A 14,261-nucleotide genomic window follows, 5' to 3' on the forward strand; every position below is an offset into this window, starting at 1 on the left:
GATAATGTTTAAATTTTATTCTGATATAAATGATATTTCTCTTTTAGTATTAATACTATAATATGGAAACATAAGAATTAGCTTTCTTCTTCTGTGATAGTATTGTCAAATAAATTAATTAAAATGATGAAAAAGTTAATGTAACTCCAAAATCTAGTGAAATTAATTAGCCAAGAAGTGCTTGCTGTGTCAGTTTCATAGCACTTATCATATATATTTTCTTATTTTTAAAAATTCCAGTGTTCTAATATATTTGTATAGACCAAGAAGAATTTTTAAAATTCACAGATGTCATTCAGACATTAAAACAGGTTAATTGGGTTTTGGTCTGTACTAGATATTAGCCACAGCATTTACTTGTCTGTCATTTATTCAATTTGTATGACTTTGGTATGAATTTCAAACATTTCTTTATTAACATGCATAATTTTTTCTATAGATATGGTGACTGCCATCCTGTATTTTTTATTGGCTCATTAGAAGCTGCTTTCCAAGAGGCCTTCTATGTGAAAGCCCGAGACGTGAGTACAGCTTTTTGTATTCTGATTAGAATTGTACTGCATTTTTTACCCCCTGGTATGAGACAGTGTTTAATATTTTTTACAATCTTTTGAGATTGAAGTCTTGATTTTGTTTCCATTCTCCTACTAACCTAATCTTCATCAAGATGCCCATCCCGATTGGGGCATTATATAATGTTGTCTTTTGCTTTTGCAGAGACTTGTCCTTGAGTCCTGTTGGAGTTTGTAGACATGCTTACAAGGAACCAGGCTGTATGTTCATATTGTCAGTTATATGAATGAAAACCTCCTCATAGAGATTTGTTCTTAGGCCTTTTCCAAAGTGCTTTTTCCTTTTGAGTAGCCCTCATGTATCTGTGAAAACTATATCCTAAAGCCCTCAGTGCACGTCTAAAGTCTTAGAGTGCCAAGTACACAGATTCAGCACCCCTAACCTAAAAGTCATAGTCCACCCTGCTCCAAAGTACAAATTGTTTCAGCCACATGAGTCTCAAAACTTGAATTTCCAATATTTGAATTAGGGACAATCAAACAATAAAGACTATGCAAACATTCCAAACTCTAAAAGAAACATCTGCCATACTCTGTCCCAAGCACTTTACATAATAACTATCTATTCATACAGTTCTAGGATGAGGTGAGAGGTTGCTGTTTTGTTTTGCTTTTTTGGGGGCGGGGGGTGCAGGGTAGCTGTACTTGTTTTATCATGGAATTTTTCTTTGTGATTTGATGGTTTGAGTTTTTGTTTGTTTGTTTTGGCTATTCTCTGAATTGAGCCTACTTCCTGTAAGGTAGGCAAGAGTTCTACTACTGACTGGATTGGAGCCCAGCAACACCTCTAACCCCTTTAGCTTTTAACTTCTAGAAAGGGTCGCACTGAGTTATCAAACTGCCCTCAGCTCACTCTTGTTGCCTAAGCTGATCTTAAGCTATCTTCTCCCACCCCCATTTAATTCTGATTAAAGACACTAAGAGAGTAAGAACAAGTAATTAAGAATTGGAGAGATGAATCCACAGTTAAGAATGTATACTGACTGCCCTTAATACAGAAGTAGAGTTTGGTTCCCAGAACCCATATTAGATGCCTTTTATGAAGCTAATGATAAAATAAAACAATTACAACAACATTCTGCAATAAAAGTTAGGTAAATACATATTTTTCTCTCTTAAAATACGTTTATGTGTTTACGTTTTCACTTAAAGGACACATTTTACAGCACATTTGAACAACTAGCATCACTAGTCTTGTTCTTTAGGGATTATCATGAAATAAACAAGACTTACTTAAAGACAAGCACTACAGTGCAATGCCAGTCTAAGTTCTAAACAGGCTAACTGCTAACTTTCCAATGGGTTGGTACTATATGCTCCGTGGATACTGGACTAAGAGGTGACCCAGAGAGCCTGCCTTCCTTCTCTGCCTTACTCACAGGGACAACAGGCTGCCTAAGTATCCCAGTCTTTCACATGGGTGGCAGAGATCAGACTTGTGTATGTTTGCTCAACCATCTCTACAGGCCTCAGATCAGTACATTTTTATGATAAATTTTTATTTTAATCACTCTCAGATTGAAAACGGAAAATACTAACAAGCAGAAAATAATTAAAACTGCATTATTCAGAACTTAGGATGTTACTTTCTGTTATAGTATGTGTTTCGCATATATGAGGTCCTGGTTTATTTCCTAACCCATACATACAAAACAGTACTTTTAAAAATTTTTTATTTTATTTTTAAATTTATTTTTTACACTCCATATTCCACTCCCCACGCCCCCCCCCCCATACACCCTTCAACCACTCCACATCCCACACCTCCTCCCCACCACTCCCCTTCTCCATGTGGATGCCCCCCCACCCCCATCTGACCTCAAAACTCCCTGGGGCCTCCAGTCTCTTGAGGGTTAGGTGCATCATCTTTGAATAAACACAGACCCGGAAGTCCTCTATTATATGTGTATTGGGGGCCTCATATCAGCTGGTATATGCTGTCTGTTTGGTGTTCCACTGTTTGAGAGATTTCGGGGGGGAGATCCAGATTAATTGAAAGTCCGTCTCTTCTCATCTTCTTTCAGCCTTCCCTAATTCAACAACAGTGGTCATCTGGTTCTGTCCATTGGTTGGGTGCAAATATCTGCATCTGACTCTTTTCAGCTGCTTGTTGGGTCTTTGGGAAGGCAGTCATGATAGACCCCTTTTTGTGAGCACTCCATAGCCTCAGTAATAGTGTCAGGCCTTGGGACCTCCCCTAGAGCTGGATCCCACTTTGGGCCTGTCACTGGACCTTCTTTTCCTAAGGCTCCTCTCCATTTCCATCCATGTAATTCTTTCAGACAGGAACAGTTATGGGTCAGAGATGTGACTGTGGGATGGGCAACTCTATGTGTGTCCTTTTGGGTCTGAGTTACCTCACTCAGGATGATATTTTTCTAGTTCCATCCAAGATGTCCTTGTTCTTAATAGCTGAATAGTATTCCATTGTGTAAATGAACCACATTTTCTATATCCATTCTTCGTCATGGGACATCTAGGTTGTTTCCAGTTTCTGGCTATCACAAATAAGGCTGCTATGAGCATAGTGGAACACATGCCCTTGTAGCATAGCGGGTCATCTTTTGGGTATTTTTCTAAGAGTGGTTAATCAACACATAGTGAAAATTTCATACAGACTTTAATGTTTATAACAACTAAGCTTTTGGAGTTTAAAATTTTAAACTTTACAAAAATATTTAGGATATCTTGTATATTTGTTAGGCTTTGACCAAATCATTTCAAAGCAAATTAATACTCCTTAAATCTTATGCATACATTTTTCAAAACAATGAAATTATCTTACTTAGTCACAATATGGCTGTCACTTAAAAAAAAAATATGTGATAATTCCAAAATTTCAGTTCCCCAGTTAACACAGATCCTTTTTCAGTTTCATTTCAAAAGTTTCTGTGTATGTCTTTCATATATGGCTTTAAATGCTGATGCTTAAATATGGAGTTTATTGCCACAAAAGAACTTTTATTAAATTGTCATGTAGATTTATTCAGACTGATAATCTCCGGAGGAATATAAGCTTTTATTTATTAACTCCTGGATATTTCTAATGAAACAATTGATCGTTTGCTTTTATTAGTTAGTGTCTAGGTGTTCTAGCAGAGGCAATTCACTGACACATATAATTAAATGTTTTGCTTATTAGAGTTATATCAATGCTTACTAACCTCTCAGCCCTGCTCAGTTGTCTTCATCCTTCCCTTCTTTTTCAAGCTTTGTTCACTCCTCTTTTCCAACTTGGGTAAATTGTTCCTAATTATTTTAAATTAATACACTTTTTACCGTTATCAAATAAGTTTTATTTTACCCTTTTTTCCGGGTGGCAGACTTGCTTTGAAGTCGGATCTTTCTGCCTCTGCCTCCCAAGTGCTAAGAACTCAGGCACATTCCACTATGGCTAACCTATTTACTTTCATGTAGTTGTTGACAACATAGGAATAGTAACACTGCTTTACATTTCTATGATATTATGTGATTTATAGATCACTTTCTGAGCAGTGTTATACACTAATGACATATGGGCATTTAGTATTTCTATTCTCATCTTAAAGATGAGAAAACTCAGGGAAAAAAAAAACAGTATTACTTTTCCAAAGATACATCAGTAGTAAATAGTAGAAGCCCAATAAAAGATCATGCATTCCAACACAGGCAAGCAGGGTGTGTGCTGTACCACCACGTGCAGACATCTCTGCTCTCTACTGCCCTGCAAGACACAGTTACAAACGTCCACCTCTCTTTTTCAGATTTTACATCTCCAAGTTAGGACAAACCTTTTTTTCTTTTTTTTAAAAATTTTTCAGTCATTTTTAAGAAAACAATTTGCTGATGTTTAGACATTTTAAGGTAAGTGTGACTGTTACTGTGGCACTTTGCTTAAATTTCTTTCCTCTTAAATATCATGTTTAATTTAAACTTTAGGAGCACATTAATTTTACCAGGGCAACCGATGAGCCTCAAGCACCAGCTTTCTTCACTTGAATTGAGAAATTGAGTTCCAAGAGTAAATAAAAACAAGATTGAAGGTTTAAATCCTCTACTAGGCTTTTTGAACTTATATACTCATTAAATGTTTATTGGAGTGGTAGGATTACAAAGGATTTAGGGAGCTTCATCAACTGGTATATAGTTAATCACTAAGTAAAACACTACATTTGATAAAGTGTTTCTCACGATGCCACATTCAATCCATCTTAATGAAAACTGCTTCCAACTGATTTGATTTGAGAGCCCTTGGTGGTGAGAGTATTCACAGTTCTTTCTGTCTTTTCTTGAGAACTTTCAGTACTGGCTGAAGCAGTTCCAGTTTGTTATGGACTCTTATATTTTTTCTGACTTCTCATAACATCTCCATCAACTTTATAACCTTTCTTGCTTTTAACTATGAAGTATGATCATTCAGTTAAGAGTTATAAATATTTATCACATGTCTACTTAGTGTCTGAGAGATTTCCTTAGTCTGACAAATTCAGAGGTTAGCTAGTAACAGAACACATTATACACAGATCCCTATTGTATAATGTGACTTAAAAGCAATAAGAACAGGAACTTTTTCTACATATAGAGAGGTCCCAGAGAAGATTTTTAGAATCTTACTAGATTTTGAATCTGAATTTTAATGAGATGGGTTCTCAGGTTGTAACCTAGGTGGGTCTCAAACTTGGGATCATCCTACTTCATCTGAGGCTGCAGACAAGTATAGACCTAGCTCTGACCACAATCTTAGATAAAAAAATATATGGGCAAATAACAGATTTTTTTGTGGGATTGGAGATTTTTAAAGTTATGCCAATGTATGATATATGAGAAAACTATAAACAGCTTGATGTTATTGGGACAAAACCCAAAGTGCTAGTTAGAGTTACTTACATTACAGGAATAAAGCTGGGAAAACCAGCGGACTTGGTCCTTAATGGCGTTTTCTGAAGAGTTCCCACTGACCGTTCCATAATTATGTTGAGTGTTTTTGAAGATGATTCTCCCAGATGATACTCCTGCTGCCTCTGATGAGTTTTCTTTTACTATACCACAAAAAGTTCCCTGAAGAATGAATGAGGATTCTTAGTTAACTGAAAAGTCAACAGCAAGAAAATCCCCCTGGCAGAGCTTATCTTCAGTGTGAAGGGTCTTTTCTTTTCCAGGCATCTCTCTAAGAGATTGGGCTTTATATCAAGTCTTGTTGCAGTTCTTAAATTTGTTTTTGCTTTTGTTTTTTTGAGACAGGGTTTCTCTGTGTAGCCCTGGCTGTCCTGGAACTCACTTTGTAGACCAGGCTGTCCTCGAACTCAGAAATCTGCCTGCCTCTGCCTCCCAGGTGCCGGGATTAAAGGCGAGAGCCACCACCGCCCATCCAGTTCTTGACATCACATCCAGAACTTTTTTTTTTTTATAAATGCTATGCATTATTTAAGGAAACCAGTGCCCAGGTTCCTATTTTTGTTTAGTAGCTCTGTTGCCCCAAATAACAGCCTACAGCCTGTCTTTAAACTTTATGGATGTCAGCAGAATGAAGATGATGGTGGTATTTACTTTATATGGTAACTTGATATTAATTGGGATGATTTCCATAAGTACCCTGGACCATGTAAAATAACAAAACAGTTTTCTCATTGACTTTATGGGATATCCCTGAAATTAATTTCAGGACTTCAAGAACCTTGTGCATACCTCAACCTCAAGTTGATATTTCCCATTAACAGTGTTTCTTTATCCTATTTTTATTATATATTTTTTTAATTGGGTAATCTTTAGGAGCTACCATTTCTACTGCCCCCATCTGAAAGAAACCTACCTACCTACATTGATTAGTATCTTTTAAGAAATACTAATTCTGTACAATTCTGTTGTTAGTTTTAGTATAACTAAAGTGTAGATACTTTCATATCCTATAATTGAGAATACCAAGGAAACTGACTTTTTTCTTCTTTGAAAAATATGCATAGTCTGCTTATTTTGATTTTATTTCTACTGAATTTTTAAAATTGCTATTGAATTCTTTAAAGACTGGGCAGTGTCTTAATAATTTTAAGTGACAGAGAAGATAGCATTCTTCACACTTACCTTGTTTATATATTTTATTTATTTATTTATTTATTTATTTATTTATTTATTTTCCAAGACAGGGTTTCTCTGTGTAGGTCTGGCTGTCCTGGAACTCACTCTGTAGACCAGGCTGGTCTGGAACTCAGAAATCCGCCAGCCTCTGCCTCCCAAGCGCTGGTATTAAAGGCGTGCGCCACCACCACCCGGCTACATATTTCAGAAAACTGTTTTTCAACATACAACTACTGTATGGTATATAAAATAATAATAATAATATAGATGCATCTTATTTCGAAATAAAAGGTACGATTCCTTCTGGTCTAAGTCACTGCCTTGAGCAGACCTTGGGCGTTAGCTCCGCAACCAGTCCCACAGCACAGACTCGAAGGCTCTCTTACCCGCCCAGGATCATAAGACTCAGTGGCTTGGTCACAGCAGGATCTCAGGATCCCAGAAGCAGCTTGACTCCCAGGAGTTCTGACACACCCAGGATATCAGCATCACAGGATCCCAGAATCACAGTATCACAGAGACAGCTAGACTCTGAGGAGTTCTGACACAGCCAGGATCACAGGCAGGACAAGCTTTACTCAGAGACAGTGAGGACAGGTAGCCCTAGGGATAACCAGATGGCAAGAGGCAAGCATAAGAACATAAGCAACAGAAACCCAGGTTACTTGGCATCATCAGAACACAATTCTACCACCATAGCAAGTCCTGGACCAGAACAGCAAGACTTGGAGCTAAAATCACTTCTCATGATGATGATGATAGAGGAATTTAAGGACAAAAATAAGTCCCTTAAAGAAATACAGGAGAACATAGGTAAACTGCGATAAGCCCTTAAAGAGGAAACACAAAAATCCCTTAAAGAATTACAGGAAAACACAATCCAACAGGTGAAGGAAACAAACAATGCATCCAGAATCTAAAAATGGAACTAGAAATCACAAAGGATGACAACCCTGGAGTTAGAAAACCTAGGAAAGAGATCAGGATAGACATCATAGATGCAATCATTACCAACAGAATAGAAGAGAGAATCTCAGGTGCAGAAGATACCATAGAAAACTTTGACACAACAGTGAAAGAAAATGCAAAAAGCTCCTAACCCCAAACATCCAGGAAATCCAGGACACAATGAGAAGACCAAACCTAAGGATAATAGGTATAGAAGAGAGTGACGATTCCCAACTTAAAGGGCCAGTAAATATCTTCAACAAAATTATAGAACAAAACTTCCATAATCTAAAGAAAGAGATGACCATGAACATACAAGAAGCCTACAGCAACCAACAGATTGGGAAAAGATCTATATGAATCTTATATCTGGTAGAGGGCTAATATCCAATATTTACAAAAAAATTCAAGAAGTTAGACTCCAGAGAATCAGATAACCCTATTAAAAATGGTGTACAGAGCTATACAAAGAATTTTCAACTGAGGAATATCAAATGGGCAAGAAACACCTAAATAAATGTTCAATATCCTTAGTCATCAAGGAAATGCAATCAAAAAAAACACCGAGAGTCCACCTCACACCAATCAGAATGGCTAAGATCAAAACATTTGAAATGTAAATACAGAAAATATCCAATTAAAAAAAAAGCTTTAAAAAAGAATTAAAAAAAGAAATAAAAGTTACTATGTAATTGTGAATCTGGAAATAACAAATATTTAATATGATTACTTTTCAAAAGAGATTGTCAAAAACCTATAAACCTGTATCAGGACCAAAAAGATGTTCAGTTGATAAAAGTTCTTTCTGGAAAAGCATGAAGATCTGATTCACATTTCAAATACTCAGACTGTTATCCCAGCCTGGAGGCCATGATATCAGGTGCACCCCTGGAGTTCATTAGCTATCCTTCCTTGCTGAGTCAGTGAGCTCCAGGTTAAGTGAAAGCCACTGTTCTAGAAATATAAGTGAAGAATGATTGAAGAAGACACCAATATTGACACTACCAATATAGAAGACAGCAACTCTATCTTCTGTATACATATGTGTGTCCATAAATAAATAAAATACTCATAGAACACCCAAAAAGGTGATGCATGCCAGGCCTGGTAGCACATACCTTTAATTTCAGCACTCCAAAGGCAAAGACAGAGACAGGCAGATCTCTGAGCACAAGGCTAGCTGAGCCTACACATTAGATTCCAGGCCATAAGGATGGCAGTTTTAAAAGGCAAGTTCATAGATTTAAGTGCTACATAAAAAATTGGGGTTGGGGGTCCTCATACTAGCAAATTAATAGCCCACCTGAACGCTTTAGAAAAGCTTTCCTTTTTTTTCTTTTTTTTTAAAGTTATTTTCTTCATTTACATTTCAAATGATATCCCAAAAGTCCCCCATACTCTTCCCCACTTCCCTATCCTCCCACTCCCACAGTAAGCTTTCTTTTCTAGAAGAAATCACTTGCAAAAGGAGTAGAAAGGAAGATATAATCAAACTCAGAGCTAAAATAAAATAGAAACAAAACACTTGACAATGATTGCAATTACAAAGGAAACAGAGTTAGTTCCTTTGAGAAAACCACTAAAATTGTCAAAAACCTTATCCAAATTAACTAAAAGGTAGAGAGACCTTATCCAAAGTAACATAATTAGCAACGAAAGAGGGGCATAACAACAGATAGGAAGGAAATCCAGAGAGTCATTCAGGTATTTTAATCTTGCAATTACCAAAGTTAAACTGAGATCAGATAAGCAATTGAAACAGACATGTACCCCCCCAAGTGAAATGGAAGTAGCAATGAAAAGTCTACCAACTAAAAAAAGTACAGGGCCAGATAGTTTTTAGTGCAGTAATTCTACCACACTTTCACAGAAGAGTCAATGCCAATAAGCCTCAAATTATTCCACAAAATAAAAACTTAACAAACATTGCCCAATTCATTTTTATGAGGCCACAGTTTCTCTGATATCCAAACCACATAAAGGGCCAACAAAGAAACAATAACAGATCTCCCTCATGAATGTAGATGAAAAATACTCAATAAAATACTTGTAAAACTTAATCTATGAACACATCACAAAAGATCATCTACCATTCTCAAGTAGGCTTCATCTTAGAGATGCAGAGGTGGGTCAGCATATAAAAATCAATAATTGTAATCTGTCATATATACATACTAAAAGATAAACAAAATAAAAACCATGATTATCTCATTAGATGCAGAAAAGACCTTTGACAAAATCTAACACTCCTTCATGATTTAGGGTGGCTGAGTCAGGTAGAGGGTAAATGTTTAAGGCCTGGCACTGTAGTACATATGTGGAATGCTAGTTCATAGGAAGTGGAGAAAGAAAGATTACAAGATCAGGATTTTTGTAAAATATATGTTTGGAAATAACTGTATACATGGGACTTTAATGTTAAAAAACATAACAGAATAAAGAAATAAACAAAAAAGTTGACATGTTTTATATAAACACAGCCATACCAACAAAATATGTTGTTCCACTATTAGATGTTTTATGATAAACATTATGTTATCACCATTTAGAATGTCATTAATTCTTACACTTGGTTATCAATTCTAATTAAAAGTTTAATCATCACAGTGCTCATATTGCAATTGTTTAATAAAAACATTAGATTTGTGATATGGTTGTTTAAAGTTTTCTTAATTTGTTGCGATTTCAACATTTTAGATATAGTTTGCTTTCAGTAGGTGAACATTAAAAATATCAGGCAGAATTGGATTTGATACTAATGTATATACTCTCCTTTATTATCACCAGGTTGTAGCTGAAAGTATCATAATAATGAACGTACCTTGGTATTGTGATTACATCTCTTTAATAATGGGCAAGCTATCTGAATAGAATGTTAGTGATGATCTGTTGGCTTGTTTAATTGGTACACATATACACATAAGGGACCAGTAGAGCTAAACCAGATGTTTAGGGAGACAGGTCACAGAAATCCATGAACACCAACAAAAGATTTTTTTTTTTGCTGCTATTACTGTTGTTAATCAGTGGTTTGTTTTTGTTAGATTTTGAAGTGGAGGGAATTATTGGCAGAACTATAGATAGGAATGAATGCTGTAGTAGCAGTTTACAGAAAATATTAGACACAGAGAGATTGGATACAAATAAAATATTAGACACAGAGATTGGACACAGCTACATCTATATACATGTGTATAGATGTAGCTGTGTCAACAATTATTTAAATCCATGACACAATAATAGTATCGCATAGTTCACATTCTTTATGATCCTAAAGAGCACATCCTCTTTTTTCTTTCTTTCCATATATGCATATCTTATAATAGCCACAAGTTGCTGATTTCTCTAAAATATTCTTATGAAATCATCAAAATATTAAGTAGGAAAAAGACAACTGTAGCATAGGCAAGCAATATAAATAAAAAAAATTTTACAGAAAGGAAACAGAAATACCCAATAAAATATGAAAAGATACTTTCCATATTTGATATAAGAAATATAGATAAAATCATTCTAGTATATTCTCTCATAATGGCAAAAGTATTTTAATGTAGATATAAAAAAGATGTAAACAAAATGTTTGTTACAGCATTGTCTGAATATCAAAAATGGAAATAAAAACTAAATATGTTACATTTCTATGGTAAAATGCTAAATAAGTGTAGTTCATAGATATTGAAGGCCTAGAAGGGTGTTCAAGATAGAACAGCGAAGTACATAATAGACATGTTTATTGTGGCTGTTCTATGTTACCAAATTACAATTGTGCATAATTAGTAAGTAGATAGAAATGTTGAAGGAGAGATATGGTACAGTAAAGCCATTTCCTATAATTTCCTTCCTCTTCTGACTCCGCACCTGTTGCATTTCTCTAGATGCACACTTCATTGTTATATTATTCCAAATTGGATAGGGCTACCCTTTCTGTGTAAAACGGCTGCTTCACATGCTACTAAGAGAAATTCTTTCTAACTTACTGTGTAAAAAATAAATGCTAAAGTCACCCCAAGCCTCGCCCTCCTTGCTGCCTCCTTTTGTGTTCCTACTGGCCTTTTGAGAACAGACTCCTTTTTACTTACTAGCTGTCCTAAAAGATCTACCAGCCTATCCCCTAAGTGTAAACCACACACTAGCATGTTTTGAGAATCTTTCTGCTAGACAAAGACCTAGCCACTAAATTTGTAATTTTTCTTCAGATTTCATGGATTTTATGATAATTTCATTGACTTGTCATTTTCCTCATTGACCAAAGCTTTTTTTTTTTGTATGTAAAAATTGTTGTTTGTAAATGAAAGATAAACATTGATAACAAAGTAACCTCTAGATTTTTCTTTCTTCTTCAAGTCCATAGGTCTTCTGTCTGGTTCTGGTATGGCACATCACAGAATCTGAAACTTGGTTGTTTCTTTTTTTTTTCTTTTTTTTCTTTTTTACTTTCACTACCAAGATTCAGGTTATGTCATCATTCAGGGTGACTGCTGGAACTCCAGCTAACACATCTGCTTAATGGGCCAAAAGTTAGTGAGCCACATGTGCTTGACAGGGAAACTTAGTTTTCATTTCTTAGGCATTGATCTACCTTAAAATAATGTAAACAAACAAAAATCAGAGATTCTTCACTAAGAAAAAAATGGAGACATTTAGGGCCTATTAACAGACAATCTCTACCATGTATATTAAGTGTATGATGAAGAGTTTAAAAAGAGTAAGCCAGGAACTTCAGTGCATACCTATAAGCCTAATATTTAGGGACAGGAAATTTATGAGTTCAAGGGCAGCCTGAATTACATAGTTTAGCCCTGGTCTACAAAGCAAAATCAATGGGGCATAGGAGAGGGAGGCCTCGGATACTCTCAGTGATGGAGCACTTAGTATATAATGGGCCCCAGGCTTAACACTTTCTGTACTGAAAAAAGTTATTACAGTTTACTGTACTTAAACTCAGTTTGTATTTATAATTCACAATATTAAGCTTTGAAATCTCTCTGCCAAACAGTGCTTGATGTGTTGTAGTTTAGTCTACTGAACATGTTTGCATACAAATCATTGTAATTCCTTTGATTTTTAGCAAGAATGCATTATTAATATATTTTAATGAGAAATGAATTGTTAATTTGGTTCTTCTCTGATGTTTTTGCCCATTCCTTTGAATGTGGAAATAAATGAAATAGGTGAACTATGGACTATAAGTGCCTCACCGTGCCTCCCACCCCTGTGCCAGAGGCAGGGGATGTTTGGTACTACCTTTTGAAGTATATAAGTCTACCTATTTAGCAGGCCATTATTTATTAGAGATAATGTTAACCCTCTCAAAAGACTATCAGAATCAGAAAAATTCTGCCTACCTTTGTGAGTGTGAGTTGTGGGTGGTATCAAGATCAAACACAGCCTCTTTCATGCTCTACCACGGAGCTGTACCTCTAGTTCTTTGAAGAGGTTCTTTCTTGAGGCCCTGGTACTAAACTGGCTATTTCCTTTCTTTTTCTCTATGCTTCTTCCTCAAACCTCCCTTGCTCCCTGAAACATACATCTCTATAGTTTGTTGTTAAGAGTCAGACATTTGAGCCTCTAATTTCCTTATTTAAAATACTTTAGTCATATGTTGGCCTTAAGCCAAGGTAGTTCAGGGCCTGAGTATTAAGTGTGAGCAATTGAAACTGATGAAAACTTACACCTAATAAACATTTGTCAGCTTATGACGAAAAATTGGCTTCATTTTTTCTCCCCACTTCTCACCCCTCCACCACTTTCTGTCTTTCATATGACTGCTTCCCCTGTGTGAAACTCAAAAGCATCTGTTTTTATCATTTCAAAATGCTACTTTAACACCTGCTTCAGGGCTTGTGGAGAAAAAGGCATCATTTTGGCATTTCTTCTTAGGTAGTAGCTATTTCCTTTAGGAACTTCCACAGTTTGGTTCCTATCTATTGGTTTCTGAAATCATCTTTGAGAATTGAACAAGGAAATGTTTTTTCACAATCCAACTTGCATGTAGCTCTCAAATTTTATGTTTCCTTGTTTTTTGACTTTTTGTGACAGGGTGTCATGTAACTTGGGATGACTTTAACCTTGATGTATAGTTGGAGCTGGCCCTAAACTCTGCTCTTCCTCCTATCATCTCCCTAGTGTTGGGATTATTGTCCTTCACCATTCACCATCAGATAGATCATCATCTGGCTGATGATCAGAGTTAGAGGGAGGAAGTTTGGGAGGGGCTCAAATAAGGAAAGAGAAGGAAGAAAGTGATATAATTATATTTTATTTTAAAATATGTAAATAATATTAAAACCGTAAGCTCTAGAAGGGCTTTGCGAGACATGTGCAGGTTGCATTTGTGTCATTAGTGCCCAGTTCAAGACAGAGCATATGATAAGTATCCAATAATATCCTAACAAAAACATCCAACTTAGCTAAGGGTTCTTACAGACTGGTATTTGGCACTTCTATTTGCCAAACTTCTCTCTTTGATTTTTTTCCCCAATTGTACTCATAGCCATGGTTTTGCTAGTTTATGTCATGTGATGGTTAATATTGTGAACTTGGCATGGTCTAGAATCACCTAAGATACAAGCCTCTGGGAATAACTTTGAGGGATTGATTAGATCAAGTTTACTGAAGGGAGAAAGACCCACATCATCTGTGGGTGGCACTATTCCATGGGCTAAGATCTTAGACTGAAGAAAATGGAGA

General features: G+C 35.9%; 1 protein-coding gene across 1 annotated transcript in view; it reads left to right on the top strand.

Moving 5' to 3' along the window:
* Nucleotides 1-14,261, top strand: part of Faf1 (Fas-associated factor 1) — a 287,334-nt gene that overhangs the window by 165,222 nt on the left and 107,851 nt on the right. Inside the window, exon 12 of the mRNA NM_007983.2 lies at nucleotides 440-521. Within this exon, the coding sequence (NP_032009.2) occupies nucleotides 440-521 (82 nt within the window). The remainder of the gene's footprint in view (nucleotides 1-439; nucleotides 522-14,261) is intronic.

The sequence above is a fragment of the Mus musculus genome, chromosome 4, assembly GCF_000001635.26.
Source record: "Mus musculus strain C57BL/6J chromosome 4, GRCm38.p6 C57BL/6J".
Lineage (NCBI taxonomy): Eukaryota > Metazoa > Chordata > Mammalia > Rodentia > Muridae > Mus > Mus musculus.